The sequence below is a fragment of the Schistocerca nitens genome, chromosome 6 (assembly GCF_023898315.1).
Source record: "Schistocerca nitens isolate TAMUIC-IGC-003100 chromosome 6, iqSchNite1.1, whole genome shotgun sequence".
Taxonomy (NCBI): domain Eukaryota; kingdom Metazoa; phylum Arthropoda; class Insecta; order Orthoptera; family Acrididae; genus Schistocerca; species Schistocerca nitens.
In genome coordinates, this window is record NC_064619.1 from 609,161,475 (window position 1) to 609,177,759 (window position 16,285).

At 41.2% G+C, this 16,285-nt stretch overlaps 1 protein-coding gene across 1 annotated transcript in view; it reads left to right on the forward strand.

Moving 5' to 3' along the window:
* The first annotated feature begins 653 nt into the window (after positions 1–653).
* Positions 654–16,285, forward strand: part of LOC126262987 (DNA replication complex GINS protein PSF3) — a 50,073-nt gene continuing 34,441 nt past the window's right edge. Inside the window, exons 1-3 of the mRNA XM_049959941.1 lie at positions 654–838; positions 1,704–1,848; positions 13,967–14,096. Of these exons, the coding sequence (XP_049815898.1) occupies positions 733–838; positions 1,704–1,848; positions 13,967–14,096 (381 nt within the window). The 5' untranslated portion in view covers positions 654–732. The remainder of the gene's footprint in view (positions 839–1,703; positions 1,849–13,966; positions 14,097–16,285) is intronic.

Here is a 16,285-nt window from a genome sequence, read left to right on the forward strand (position 1 = left end):
AACAGCGCCGGCCAGCCAGGACGTTCACCACATCCCAAATGAACTTTACCACCTCAAATATTTCTTCGTAGAATATAGCTACATTAGACATGGGAACACCCGAGAAAGATGTCATCAAAGTCAAGAAAATATACCAACACTTAATGAACTTTCAGACCAAGAACATCATAGAACAAAAATACGTCGGTCACTCTTGGCATGACATCTGAAGGAATATACACCACCTGCATTTACCAACAAAAGTGCGTTCATTAGGGTATTATTTTGTGAATAGTAAATTTCCAACGATCTCCAGACTACATTACATTCATCTGGCTGATTCCCCTTTGTGTATCACTTGCAACCTCCCCCTTGCCTGTGGAGCTTGCAGCTATTATCCTAGCCATTACACCTACAGATGGACTATGTAATGCGTCTTTTTACGCTATTGACCATCACGCAAAATTCCGAAATTTTTTTTTCGTCAATTACTCCCAAACGAGGGCCCACAAGGGTGAATGGCTGCAGTGTGTGATACCTGGGTCCTTAATCTACATCACCACACATTTGGTTTCTAAAAGTCGATCCCACCGCTGGGGATCTCGCTTTGTGTGCAGCAGTAAGCTGTGATAATATCGCTGAAGCCGAAGGATTATCTGTGCGAAATACTTTGAAACTTGAAAGTGGCGGGAAAATCCCTGTCACTTTTGTTTGTTATTCTTTGATGGGTTGAATCTGTCAGCTGTTGGAAAAATGTTTTTCGAAAGGAGCTTCTTCCCGGATTATTTTTCGATAGATGATATAATGGCAACACAGGAACGTGTTCCATGTAAATTCGAAGTGCAAGTGTTGCGCTTAGGTAAGTGGTCTGTATAAAGGGTACGATTTTTATATGCCGTTATCCGATTTTCCTGCTGTTGTAATACACAAACTGGTCCGATAACGCTAAATGAAAAACAGGACCGCATATACCATTAAAAAGAAATCTCATTCAGGTGGTGACCTTTTAAAATGCGTGTTCGGCTTTAAATAACTCTACCCAGTTCGCTTTCAGATTTTATGGATTTTGCGTGGAAGCTGGTTGTGTCCTTATAATATTTAGTTTTTTCCCCATCGTAGGTATACTGCAGATTGCGAAATTTTCGCACCAGACGCTGTTTCCTTTTATGAGTAAACATTATCGTTGGCATAACTATAAATGTTACAACTACATCTTTCGATTAAAATTTACTGAAACCAACCCGTGATTGCTTGAGAATTACATATTGTCTCATATTATGGGAGAAATGTCATCCTACTACTGAGAGGTAATCAACTAATATGCTTGTTAATTCATATGTACGACTATATTGTTACAGAAAAGAATTGCTTTCAAATAACTTTAGTGCGGTTGAACAAGATAATCAGTAATTTCCATGTTGAACTGTGGGTAGTAACTGGTATAATCAGCAGATAATTGGATACTACACTCAGTGCATATGAAGAAGACAGATGTATTGCTGAAGCACTATAATAAGTGTTAATTGCCTCATGTGGAGAGCTGAATCAACCGATCTTGAGACTAAAGACCATAGCAACAGCAACATAACCACCTGAAATACATTACTCATAAAAGTGAAATGAGTCTGATGAGTTGTTTCCAGTCTGGAGTACACTTAACACGAAAAAAAAAAAAACAGTAATTAATGCAACAAGATAATTAAGCAAATTGTTTTATTTACTAGGTTTCCTCGATCAGGGTTCCGAAAGTGAGCATATTAATGCTGGTACTAATATGGAACTACCATATTGGTTGGCACGTGCCCTTGGCCATCAAAGACAGAAGATTGTATCAGTGGACATTCCAAAAGTGTATAAGGAAGCATACAGGTATGACGCAGTTTATTCAGATACACACAGTTTTGTGCTGGTTAGAATAAATCCCAGAAACAAATTAAAATTATCTCAGATCCCCTGGTTCAGTCCTATGTTTTAAGGGTGATTTCTTTGGTTCTCAGGCAGGTATCCTGCTCAAGGAATCGCATGTGGTGGGAACACAGTTGTTGCATTCCTAGCTCAGTAACATTTATATGATGAGAATGGGGTACAGCAGTATGCCCTGTTTTCTTGGATAGCAACATTCGTTATGAAGTGTTATGCAGGTTGAAGTTATAAGTCAGGTGTCTTTTAAATCAAAAATGGGTTATTTGTTGTAGGAAGGAGATAGCTCAGTGTAAATTGAATTGTGATTATTTATTTACCTTTATTAATACTCAGCAAAAAGAGTCAAATGATTGTGGTGATAGCAACAATTAGTAATAATGATAGAAGCAAAGTAATAGCAAAATATGAGCCACTGTTATGATCGATGATTGAACACACATTGTAAATGGTACAGCTGTCTCTCATCACAATTTTTTTGCTAGTTTCAGTTTATGATAAGAATAAAAAAACAAGGAAAAAAGTCAGTTCTGGCATGCATAGAAATAATTATAAAATTACAAACAGTCAGAATTGCTGTGCGGTCAAAAATCCAGTGCTGCCAGTAACCTAACTTTGCTGCCTATTTTGGAATAATGGTCATATTTGCTTTGAAAAAGTAGTGTATATGCCATCCAATACTGTTGTTGCAGACATGTTTTTTCTTATGTTGGAGTGAGTTCCATCAATGACTTCTACTCTCAGTATCCTTACAGTTGAACTTAATTTTGCTTGTTCATATGAGTTAATGGATTACTGTGCATTTACATTTAAGCAGCTGTGTCATGATTGACCTTTGGTACAAACTTACCTTTTCAATTTCTTTTCTTCATATTTCAATTACTCAGGTACACAATTCAATTACTGTACAAGTATGATTGCTTCCAGTAAGCTTAATAAGCAACCCAAACATGGCTTTGGGGTCACTTTATAGCAATTTAAAAGTATCTAGCTCATTGTGAGAATGATGCTAAAGTGTGATGACATGATAGAAGAAGAAATAGGGAATCAATATGGAAGACTTAGGGGATCCGATATTAGAGTCAGAGTTTAACAGAGATGTGGAAGAATTGTGATCAAATAAGAGGGACGAAGTAGATAACATTCCTTCTGAATTTCTAAAATCATTGGAGGAACTGGGAACCAAATGACTACTCAAGTTGGTGTGCAGAATCTATGAAACTGGAGATTAGTATCAGACTTGCTGAAAATATCAACACAATCCTGAAGATAGCAATGACAGATAAGTGTGATAACTATCTCACAATCAACTTAACAGCTCATGCATCTAAGTTGCTGACAAGACTAATACACAGAAGAATGGAAAAGAAAATTGAGGGTCCGTTGGGTGATGATCACTTTGACTTCAGGAACAGTAAAGACACTGGAAATGCAGTTCTGACATTGGGCTTAATGATAGAAGAAAGACTGTCAAAGAAAATTAAGAAACATTAACATGATTTGTCAACCTGTAAAACAAGATTAACAATGTAAAGTGGTGCAAGATGTTCGAAATTTTGAGAAAAATAGGAGTAAGCTATAGGGAAAGATGGACAATGCACAATATCTATAAGAACCAAGAGGGAATGTTAAGAATGGAATGCTCAGATTCTAGCACTCAGATTGAAATACTTGTAATGGAGGGAAGCAGTCTTTTGCAATTGGCATTCAATCTGTACAGTGGCAGAAATGAAAAAAATGTGGGATTAAAATTCAAGGTATAAGCTATCAATGATAAGTTTTGCTGATCTTGTTGCTGTCCTAAGTGAAAGAGAGGAAGGTTTGCAGGACCTGTTAAATGGAATGAACAGTCTAATAAGTACTTATGTTTGTACTTACATACTCCGTAAGCCACCATACGGTGCGTGGCAGAGGGTACCTTGTACCACTGCTAGTCATTCTTATTCCTGTTCCACTCGCAAATGGAGCAAATAAAAAATAACTCTCTTTACACTTCCGTATGAGTGCTAGTTTCACTTACGTTGCCCTTGTGGTCCCACATTAAATGTACGTTAGCATCAGTAGAATCGTACTGCAGTCAGCTGGAGTATATTTGGCGTGTGCTTGCTTGCACGCGTGTGTGTGTGCGTGTTTTCTTTTCTGAAAAAGGCTTTGACTGAAAATTAAATGTGTAATAGTCTTTCTGTTGTGCCTAAATGCAACTCAGTGTGTCGTCTCTATAGTGTGTAGAAATCTATCCTTTTCCTAATATTGTTCATATGCCTACCTGGAGTTTCTCATTGTTAGATTTTCTCAATAATGTTTTGTAAAAAGACCGGTATTCTGCTACTTTGGAAGAAAGCTAACACATGATAGACAAAACAAGGGGGACAGAGAAAACAGAGGCAAAGAGGGCATTGCTGATCAAAGAAGGTTTACTAGTAGCAAAAAATTTCTAAAAATGTGTGTTTGGAGCAGAGCACTGTGTGGTAGTAAAATGTGGACTTTGGGAAAGCTCAAATACAAGAGAATCGAAACATTTTGAAAATTATGTGGAGTGGTAAGATAAAAAATGAGGAGGTTATCTATGGAACTGGAGATTCTCCATATGTTCTTTTCAACATATGGAGAATACTGACAAGAAGGGACAGGATGATGGGATGTGTTAACATGTCAGGGAATAACTTCCATGGTACTAGGGTAAGCTGTAGAAGGTAAAAACTGATGGGAGAGACAGAGATTGGAAAATATCCAACTAATAATTGTGTATGTAGGGTGTACATGCTTCTCTAAGATGAAGAGGTTGACATGAGAGGAATTTATGGGAAAGGGTGGGAGGGCTGCATTCACCAGTCAGAACACTAATGAATACGAAAGAAAAACATCATGGAGAGTCCCTCCCATCATGATCTATTCCACCATATACAGGATGTTTATACATGAACAGTGTGGTTTTAAAAACTAAAAATAATTCAATTTAGTGCTTTATATAGACAATCCTTACAGCATAAGCAGTGGCAACTGTAACAAGTTCTTGATGCATTAATCACAATCCTTCAGTATGTTCACCTCTGTCACACATCCACGTAGTAATCAAACTCTTCTCATATTCAGTGTAGCATATTCTCCATTCTGGTGTGCAGTGCGTGATTTATCCAGCCACACACTTCCTGAAGGGATACGGGCATTGGCAGCATGTAAACTTTCTCAAGCTCTGATTGGAAGAAATCTCAGGGTATTAAATCTGGCAAATGGGGTGACCAGGGGAGAAGGTTGTTGTCTGCTGCTGCAGTACATCCAATCCAGCATCGGTGGTGAACACGATTGAGAAATTCTTGTACATTCCTCTGAAATTGGGGTGGAGCACTGCCAGTTGCAAAATGTAATCTTCATAACTGGTGTCTGGCTCGGGTAACAGCCAGGTTTCCAACGTGTCTCAAAATGAGATACCCATCACCATTTGTTGTTCATAGATAAATTGGCACTTTCTTGTGTGACACTGAATGGAAAATGATCATTTGTCGAAAGTCACAGGGATGCTCTACCAGTGCATGTGCTTGTTCTCTTTCCAGCTATGGACATTGTGTGTGTTCATCATGTGACTTATACAGGAAGTGGCTTCATTGCAGCAGATGAATCTTTACACAAAACCAGCATCCTCCATTTGAACTGCAGTCCTTCAAGAAAGTCATCCCTTTTCACTTTGTCTGCTGGTGTTAGGGTATGCACTAATCCCAGTTTGCTTTACTAAGTGACTTGCGAGGACTGTGGTGAAATGCCTTGTGCACTCTTTCAACATTTGCATCTGACACATGAGGTCAAGGAGGACTCTTCCACATACAAAGGCATCTGGTTCCTATGAACTGTTGGTGTCAGCTACCTTTGTTATTCTGGGCGTGGGTCCTTCCTAAACCATGCATGAAACTCATGTTGAACTGTAACCACACAGTACCATTTTCTGTCGCAATGCCGTCTCGGAAACAATTACGTAGTAAGCATGACAAACGAACAGTGCGTGGCCCATGAAAACCTTGGACAGTTGGTGCTGCTTGTACTGTCAGGTTTGCTCGTATAAAATAATAAATTGATTTAGTATTAATTTTTAAAACTGCACCATTTATTTATAAACACTCTATACAAATTGATCCAGTGCATAATCAACTACTCTTTTACACTTGAGCCGCAGTTGATATACACACTCCTGCCAAAAAACAAAAGTTTTGAGTTCCTGTTTGAGATATATGACACTACTGCCTCTCTATTTAGTTTACTGAACATGTAAATATTTCTACTTGTTTTAATTAACTTTTGTATTTTGGAAATCATTATTGCTACAACTACCTCATGGTCACTGAAACCAGTCTCAGCATGGCTGATCAAAAGTATCTGCCCCACCCCCACGTAATGCAGAATTGATGACTAGACGTCACGAGAGATGGACATGCCAGTATAAAAGTATTATGTTGTCAGTGGAGAAGCTGTAACAGCATACTGGGTGCAGATCATTGGTGAAATCTTCATTTTCATACCACTGTAAAGGATCTGTTATAAGGAACTTATTATTGCAGTAAAAAAAAAAAAAGAGTTGGTTCGTCGAAAACAAACAGTTTAATCCTGGTATTGACAGTTTCTGAGATATGATCAACTCCTGCTGGAACCACTTTAATATCTACTGATGATCCTACTTCATGATTTAATGTATGCAATATTTTCAAGTTTTTGTTCAGAAGACAAATTAGGTGTTTCGCCAAAAAGTTACATGGTTTTGTTCATACAAAGCTTGTAATTTTGGTATACAGCCTGTCACCTTATGTTTGGAATTTGTACTTTTCCCAATAAATCATTGCTAACTGCTCAGCACTTCGTCCCTATTAATTTAGACCCACAAGTTGTTAAAAAAAAAAAAACTTTTATTATTAGTATTATTTGATGAAGCACAATTTACAGGGTTATTCTAAATGATGAACGCATTTTCAAAAATTCGTATGCATTCAAGTACAGATCCAAAGTGAACAAGCTTTATACCAATGAAAAGAGAAAGTTTCAAAGTTTAAGGAAAAAGCACAGGCCTACCGCATGTGTCAGAGGATGATGATCGACAGATTCAAGAAAGTTTTGTGCGCAGTCCCAATAGAGCCAGTCAAGAACTTGGAATACCCCAACCAACTGTATGGAAAGTTCTGAGACAGCATTTGCTGTACAAGCCCTACCACTTACAGCTTTGTGCAGGCTCTCAGCCCCAATGAAAAAGAAAAGCATCTCACATTTTGTGGTTATGTGCTACCAATAATGGAGGATGACGCATTCCTACAGCATGAAATTTTTAGCGACGTTCTACCTTAGTCGAAAAGTCAATAGACACAATGTTCGCATATGGGGTTTGGAAAATGCACATTCGCCATTTCAACACTAAAGAGACTTACCAGAGATCAACATGTTCTGTGCCGTATACTGTACAGAGGTTCATGGACCATTTTTCTTTACCGAAAGCATTATAATGGGAATCACATACCTGGACATGTTGGAACAATGGCTGTTCCTTCAAGTTATGGAAGATTCCCAGGTCTTCATTTTCCAACAGGCTGGAGCTCCACCCCATTGGCACCGTGATGTACGAGGCGTTTTGAATGACTCCCTTCCTCAGCACTGCATTGGTCGCAGGGCTCTTGAGGACTTGTCTCTGCACTTCTGGCCACTGAGATCTCCTGATCTCACACCCTGCGATTATGTCTTATGGGTTATGTGAAGGAAGCTGTTTAAGTTCCGCCTCTACCAACCACTCTGAATGATCTACAGCCATGCTGCCATGCACTCAGTAACAGCAGATACACTTTTGTGTTTTTTTTTGTGGTCCTGTCCTCCTCAGTTGCGCGTAATACTACGGTATATAGATAATTTTCACTTATGGACCGTCTGACAGCAACTGAATAAAACACAATTTTAGTGCCATACGCGTTTCGCCTTTATTTTCTGCAAGGCATCATCAGTGGCAGGTTGCGTAGACAGTTTCTTACATATTACGCTCCTGTTGCGTTTTTGGTGTTGTTCTTCTTCCTATGAGCGCCGATTTGCTGTTTTTTCCGCATTCCACAGCACTATGCACTGAACGCTTGTTTTTATGCAATGTTTTGGTTTCTGTTGCCCAACGCGTATGGCACTAAAATTGTGTTTTATTTAGTTGCTGTCAGACGGTCCATAAGTGAAAATTATCTATATACCGTAGTACACTTTTGTGTGTTTGAGGCAAGTTTGGCTACAGCATCAATGTTTGCCGTGCAGCCAATGGTGGCCACATTGAACACTTATAAAATTTATCACATTTCTAATTATTAAATAAATATTAAAACCTAATTACAAATTATTAAATTTATATCAAACATAATGACAAAAAACTTTGAAACTTCCTCTTTTCATTAGTATAAAACTTGCTCATTTTGGATTTGTACTTGTATAAATACGAAGTTTTGAAAATGGGTTCATCACTTAGAATAACCCTGTACTTAGTTACTTAATGCAAGTAATACCCAAGAAAATAAATTTTCACTCGTAAATGACCTGAAGTCGAAAACATTGTACTTGTAAATGACAGCTACATTCCCTCAGCTCCTCATGGGGTCCAAAACTCTTTTGTGGATACATGCGTGGTGAGCACGGGGCCCCAAGCTAGTGCAGCTCTCATTCCTTTCCGGGCTGCATACCTTCCCTTTCCACATCCCACTCTGTCCCCAACCAATCCTTCCTCCCCTCCCCACCCCACCCCACCCCACCCCACCCCACCCCACCCCTTCCCCATCTTCCTCTCTTCGGGAATATGTTTTGTGCCTGCATCCAGAGATGGACGCTTGTGACTGTAAGACGGGGTTTCTCTTCTTTTATCTCTCTACTGGAAATCCTCTATCCTTACTTTGTCCTCTTTTCCTGGACTCTTTTCTTTACCTTCTTCTCCGCTGCGGCATTTGACAATTTGATGTGTCGGCAGCGGGGCCAACACCTTGTAGATCGAAGTGGCTGAAAGTGCACGCTAAACTAACGCAGACGGGCGTGAAGTACTGGAACATGAGACTTATTAATGAATAAGAAGAACAGTACGTAGCTGGAATAATATACTTAACTTTATTCTCTTGTTGGAATACATCTCTTGAATAGTAGTAAGCTATAAGCACTGATACAAATGGCGCCTTGCTAGGTAGTAGCTATGGAATAAGCTGAAGGCTATTCTATCAGTCTCTCGGCAATTGAGAGGAAGACTTGGTAGGTCTGGTCGCAAGCTATGTCGTCCGTACAACTGGGGCGAGGTCTAGTCCGTGTATTGTGACCTGCCATGTGGTGGCGCTAGGATTGCGATTACACAGTGGCGACACGCGGGTCCGACATGTACTACAGGACCGCGGCCGATTTAAGTTACCACCTAGCAAGTGTGGTGTCTAGCGGTGACACCACACAATTCTTCTCTCTTTCCTTTTCTTTGTTCCTCCCTTTCTCGTTCTTTCCTCCCTGTGCATGCCTAAAGGCTGACCCACATGTTCCCATGTGTAACCAGGTGATGGGGTAACGTGTAATTCCCCGCCTTGGGTAGAGAAGTAGGACATGTACGTACCCCTTGGTAAAGGCCACGTCCAGGGAGCGATGATTACCCGAGCTAGTACCTTCCGAATGTGCCATTTCTCGGGAGGGGTGACCGGAGATGTGGACAATCACCTAAGGCGGGAGTGCCCTCAGAGAGGGTCCCTACTTGGAAGGAGAGCACAGCCAGAGATGCCAGTAATCCTGGTGGATACTTTCACAATGGTTTCTTCTAATTCTACAATTTCTGCCCACAAGAGGAAGCTAGATGAGTCTCAGCCATGGACAATTCTTCTTTGAGTGCCAAAGTTCCTAGTTGTTTCTCGATCTGGTGAAGGTCAAGACTTCTTCACAGTCAAATCTTTCATTATTCAGAAGGATGTTGATGCAACTGTAGGTCTTGTAAAGTCTTGTTCCTGGTTACGAAATGGCACCTTGTAGTTAGAAACAGACGGTGCACTCCAGGAACATAATTTGCTTCGAATTACACTGCTACACACCTTCTTTGCCTGGGTGGAAGCACATCGTACCTGAAATTCACCGCGCGGGATGGTTTATACAAGATCACTTGATGGATTATCCGATGAGGACATTCAACATTACCTTTCTGATCAGGGCGTACTGGCCGTACATCGAGTCATGAAAAGGGTTGAAAAGGAATTGGTAGCGATACGCACTCACTTCTTGACATTTGACAGAGTTCAGCTTCCATCAAACATTAAAGTGGGATATGATATAATTTCAGTTTGACCTTACAACCCCAACCCTACACGTTTCTATCGGTGCCAGTTGTTTAATCATACCAGCCAGTCGTGTTCCAATATGGCCAAATGCATTACCTGTAGGAGGGATGCCCATGACAGTGATTGCCCACCTCCATCTACTTGTTTCTTCAACTGTATGGGCGACCATGCTGCTTCCTCTAGATATTCCCCTATTTTTAGAGATGAACGCATTATTCAGGAAATCCGAGTGAAGGAAAAGGTAAGTTATTTGCCAGTAGAAAGCCCACTGTGCTCCCAGTGGGTAAATACAGGCACTGTCCCTGCCTTTCCTCACTCTACTAAGGAGGTAGCCACGCAGACTTGCAATCTCATCTTTAGTGCCGCGGTCGTCATATCGGCCATCTCAAAGATCACCCGTTCCACCTCCCCACTATCACCAGCTCACTCTAGGGCTCAACCTTCATCAGCTTTTGCTAAATCACAGACCTCAAAATCGGACACCCGAACTTCCAAAAAAGCACCTATTGTGAAGATTTTTTACATACCCAGGCCTCACATCCATCAACTCCTCTTCCATCTCAATGTCCTGCTTCCAAGAAGGCTCATAAGGAAGTTCCTCTCCTTCTCCGCCACGGCATGTGTCTTCTACAGTGCCACCCAGCGGTAGCCACCCTCGGCCGTCTTCCGTGTCGCCGAGACACACGGCTGGCAGCTGATCAACCAGCCGATTACTGGCGGCAGGAGCTGTCCCCAAACAATCCATGGATCAGGATCTTCTGCCTTTGGCTGAATGCCTTTCCATGCCGTCGGCTGCCAACTCTCAGCGGTCGTTGAGTTGATGGCAACCATGGTGATATTTTTCCCTTTTCTGGCCACCCTGTGTCTATCCATTGGAATATCTGCGGAATTCGCTCCAATCGGGATGAATTGTCGATCCTCTTATGATCCTGGTCGTCTTGTGTTTGTAGGAAACAAAGCTATGTCCGCATTATCGCTTTGTCTTCCCTCATTTCCAGTCAGTCCGGTTTGATCTCCCCTCTGTTGATGCCACTCCAACACTTGGGGGATTATGATTCTTCTTCATGATACTACCCATTATCACCCAAGCCCCTTCAACAGTTCCTCCCAAGCTGCCACTGTACGTCTTTTCCTTTTTGGATACACCTCTCTGTACCATTTACATTCCATCGCCCACACTAATGGCAAGAGCCCATCTCCTTCATCTCCTTGGTCAGCTCCCACCCCCCTATTTGTTGGTTGAGGACTTGAACGCCCACTACTTGCTTTGAGGATCTCCATGTCCTTGTCTGAGAGGCTCCCTATTGATCGTTCTCTTCCACCAAGCGGATCTTGTTTGCCTCAACACAGGGTAACCTACTTTTTTGTATGCCTCCACGTCAACCTACTCTCATTTTGACCTTTCGGTTGGTACTGTTCTGCTAGCTCAGCACTTTGAATGGTTTGCTCTTGCTGATACATATTAGAATGTCCTTCGAATACAGCCACAACTGCCATCTATGCACCCAAGACACTGGTAGTTTCAAGCAGATTGGGCACTTTTCTCCTCTATAGCAGCATTTGATCCATCAGTTTCCTAGCATTGACGATCATGTCACTCATGTTACGGAAGTTATCCTTACAGTTGCAGAACATTCACTACCTTGTACCTCCCCTTTGACCTGGTACACCCCCCCCCCCCCCCCCCAGTTCCTTGGTGAAATGAGGCATGCCATGACACAATACATGAGAGGAGGCGTGCTCTTTGCGTTTTTCGCCATCATCCTATGTTGGCCAACTGTTCCCACTGTAAGCAGTTATGTGCACGATGCCGTTGCATCATCTGCGATAGGGTGAAGGCAAGCTGGGACTTCTTTACCAGCTCCTTTAACACCTTCACTCCCTCATCTGTAGTTTGGAGTTGAATTCAACAATTATCCGGCATGTCTAGTTTTTCCCTGACCTCTGGGTTAACAATCATGCGAGGTACTTAAGTGAACCCGGTCGCAATTTCTAACTCATTGGGTGAGCACTTTGCTGAGATTTTGAGCGCTTCAAATTACCCACCAGCCTTTCTCCCGAGGAAACGAGCAGTGGAAGTGCAACCTCTTGCTTTCTCATCTCAAAATTGCGAAAGCTGTAGTACCATTTTTTTCTAAGCAGGAACTCCAACACACACACTCTCCATCTTCTACTCCAGGACGAGACAGCATCAACATCCAAATGTTGCTTCATTTATCATACCGTAGTCTGTGTTACCTCCTTCGTCTTCATAATCGAATTTGGACCTACAGTACCTTTCTCAGAAGATGGCGGGATGCTATCTTCATTCCTGTTCCGAAATCTGGAAAGAGATAAACATCTCCCCTCTAGCTATCACACCATCTCTCTCATGAGTAGTGTATGTAAGGTTTTGGAGTGTATGGTAAAGTGCCGTTTAGGCTGGTGGCTGGAGTCCCTAAACCTTTTAACACTTGCCAAATGCGGTTTCCGAAAGCATTGTTCCACAGTTGATCATCTTGTTACTCTCTCCACTTACATGATAAACAGTTTTCTCAGGAAATGCCAAACGGTAGCTATAACGCTTGGTCTGGAGAGGGCATACTATACCTGTTGGAGGACAGACATCTTCAGCACACTGTTCTCTTGGGGCTTTTGAGGTCGGCTATCCCTTTTCATCCTTGAATTTATGACAGAGCGCACATTTAAGCATTTGAGGTGTGGATGACCACTACTCTCTTACTTTCACCCAAGAAAATGAGATGCCCCAGGGCTTCGTGCTAAGTGTTGTACTGTTTGCCATGGTCATAAATCCAATTATCGATTATCTCCTTCCCGATGTCTCGGGCTCCCTCTTTGTCGATGATTTTACAATCTACTACAGCTCTCAATGGACCAGCCTTCTTGAACAACATCTTCAAGGATCTCTCGATTGCTTCCACTCATGGAACAGCGAAACCGTCTTCAGATTTTCTCCCAGCAAGACCATCTGTTAAAATTTTTTGCGTCATACAGAGTTTTATCCGCCATCCCTACATCTAGGCCCTGTCTACCTTCCGTTTGCTGACATTCCCAAATTCTTGGGACTTACGTTTGACAGAAAACTGTGCTGGTCTTCCCACATTTCATATCTTTTGACTCACAATGTGCGATCCCTCAACACTCCGTGTTCTGAGTGGTCCCTCCAAGGGAGCGGACCGAGTCGTCGTCGTCGTCGTCGTCGTCCTCCGCCTGTGTCGCACCTTAGTGTGCTTGAATTGGATATTGGAAGCATAGGTTACTCCTCTGAACAGCCATCTATTCTTTGGCATCTAGACTCTGTCAACCACCATGGATTGCATTTAGCATCTGGAGCTTTTTACACCAGCCCCGTGGGGAGCCTTTATGCTGAGACAGCTGAACCTCCACTATCCAATCAGCGAGGGAACTCTATTTAGTTGGTATTTCACATAAAAACACGAGAAGTGCGAACTTTTGTTAATGTGGTTATTAGTTCTGGAACTTTGTAAACTGAATAAATGTTCAAGTTTTGTTAAAACGCTACCTGAGCTTTTGTGGGAGTATCCTAAGTTGACAGATACTTCCGTTTAAAATTTACCAGAAACTGATTACATAGTGGTTGTGTTTGCTGTCTTTCACAACAGCCCATTAGTAAAGTATCACATAGTTCTCCAGATTTTACTATGTAGCACTATTTACCAAACTAGCACTGTGTTATGACTTGAATGTGTTGGTTCATTCTTATTATTTGTAGTCTGCTCTGTCATTGTGTTGTTTGTAACTGTCATAATATTTTGTTTCAGGGAAATTCTCAAGGCAGATTCTTGTGTAGTAGATCTCTACAAGTTTGGTGCATATTTTTACGAGTTTGGCATCTACATATCACTTCTGGGACACCGTGAGGGTCCAGAGATCAGGGAAATTCTTGTGAAGGTACACCATTTTCAAAATTCTTTAAGAAACTGATATTTACATTTACTCTGAAAGATATTTTTATGTCTTAAATATCCACTGTTGAATAAAATCTTCCATCGTCAGAAGAAGGGAGAAATTATGGATTGACGGGGGAGTTAAAAGCACCATTGGTGAAAAGAAAAAAGAATCACTGAGCAACTTGAATCAGGTAGATTATCAGGTATTATCAGGTACATAAAGAATTTGATGTGACAGTGGTTAAATTGTTTAGATCCCACAAAAGGAATGAAAAAGTTTAAATTGAAACAAAAGATAAAATTGGAAGGATTTGGAAATAAAATGGAGAAAATTGAAATATGTGAAGAAAAAGAACCATGAACCATGGACCTTGCTGTTGGTGGGGAGGCTTGTGTGCCTCAGCGATACAGATAGCCATACCGTAGGTGCAACCACAACAGAGGTGTATCTGTTGAGAGGCCAGACAAACATGTGGTTCCTGAAGAGGGGCAGCAGCCTTTTCAGTAGTTGCAGGGGCAACAGTCTGGATGATTGGCTGATCTGGCCTTGGAACACTAACCAAAACGGCCTTGCTATGCTGGTACTGCGAACGGCTGAAAGCAAGGGGAAATGACAGCCGTCATTTTTCCTGAGGGCATGCAGCTTTACTGTATGGTTAAATGATGATGGCGTCCTCTTGGGTAAAATATTCCGGAGGTAAAATAGTCCCCCATTCAGATCTCTGGGTGGGGACTACTCAGGAGGATATTGTTATCAGGAGAAAGAAAACGTGTTTTACGGATCGGAGTGTGAAATGTCACATCCCGTAATTGGGCAGGTAGGTTAAAAAATTTAAAAAGGGAAATGGATAAGTTAAAGTTAGATATAGTGGGAATTAGTGGAGTTCGGTGGCAGGAGGAACAAGACTTCTGGTCAGGTGAATACAGGGTTATAAATACAAAACCAAATAGGGGTAATGCAGGAGTAGGTTTAATAATAAATAGGAAAATAGGAATGCGGGTAAGCTACTACAAACAGCATAGTGAACACATTATTGTGGCCAAGATAGATTTGAAGCCCACACCTACCACAGTAGTACAAGTTTATATGCCAACTAGCTCCGCAGATGACGAAGATGTTGATGAAATGTATGATGAAATAAAAGAAATTATTCAGATAGTAGGAAAAGTAAGAGAAGGAAACATAGTAGGTGAGTATGGAATGGGAGTAAGGAATGAAAGAAGAAGCCACCTGGTAGAATTATGCACAGAGCATAACTTAAACATAGCTAACACTTGGTTCAAGAATCATATAAGAAGATTGTATACATGGAAGAAGCCTGGAGATACTGGAAGGTCTCAGATAGATTATTTAATGGTAAGACAGAGATTCAGGAACCAGGTTTTAAATTGTAAGACATTTCCAGTGCTGATGTGGACTCTGACTACAATCTATTGGTTATGAACTGTAGATTAAAACTGAAGAAATGCAAAAAGGTTGGAATTTGAGAAGATGGAACCTGGATAAACTGAAAGAATCAGAGATTGTAGAGAGCTTCAGGGAGAACATTAGGGAACGATTGACAAGAATGGGGAAAGAAATAGAGTAGAAGAAGAATGGGTAGCTTTGAGAGACGAAATAGTGAAGGTAGCAGAGGATCAAGTAGGTAAAAAGACAAGGGCTGATAGAAATCCTTGAGTAACAGAAGATATATTGAATTTGATTGATGAAAGGAGAAAATACAAAAATGCAGTAAATGAAAGAGGCAAAAAGGAATACAAACGTCTCAAAAATGAGATCGATAGGAAGTGCAAAATGGCTAAGCGGGGATGGCTAGAGGACAGACGTAAGGCTGTAGAGGCGCATATCACTAGTGGTAAGATATATACTGCCTACAGGAAAATTAAAGAGACCTTTGGAGAAAAGAAAACTACTTGCATGAATATCAAGAGCTCAGATGGAAACACAGTTCTAAGCAAAGAAGGGAAAGCAGAAAGGTGGAAGGAGTATATAGAAGGTCTATCCAAGGGCGATGTACTTCAGGACAATATTATAGAAATGGAAGAGAATGTAGACAAAGTTGAAATAGGAGATATGATACTGCGTGAAGAGTTTGACAGAGCACTGAAAGAGTAGACAACATTCCATTAGAACTACTGACAGCCGTGGGAGAGCCAGGCCTAACAAAATTCTACCATCTATTGAGCAAG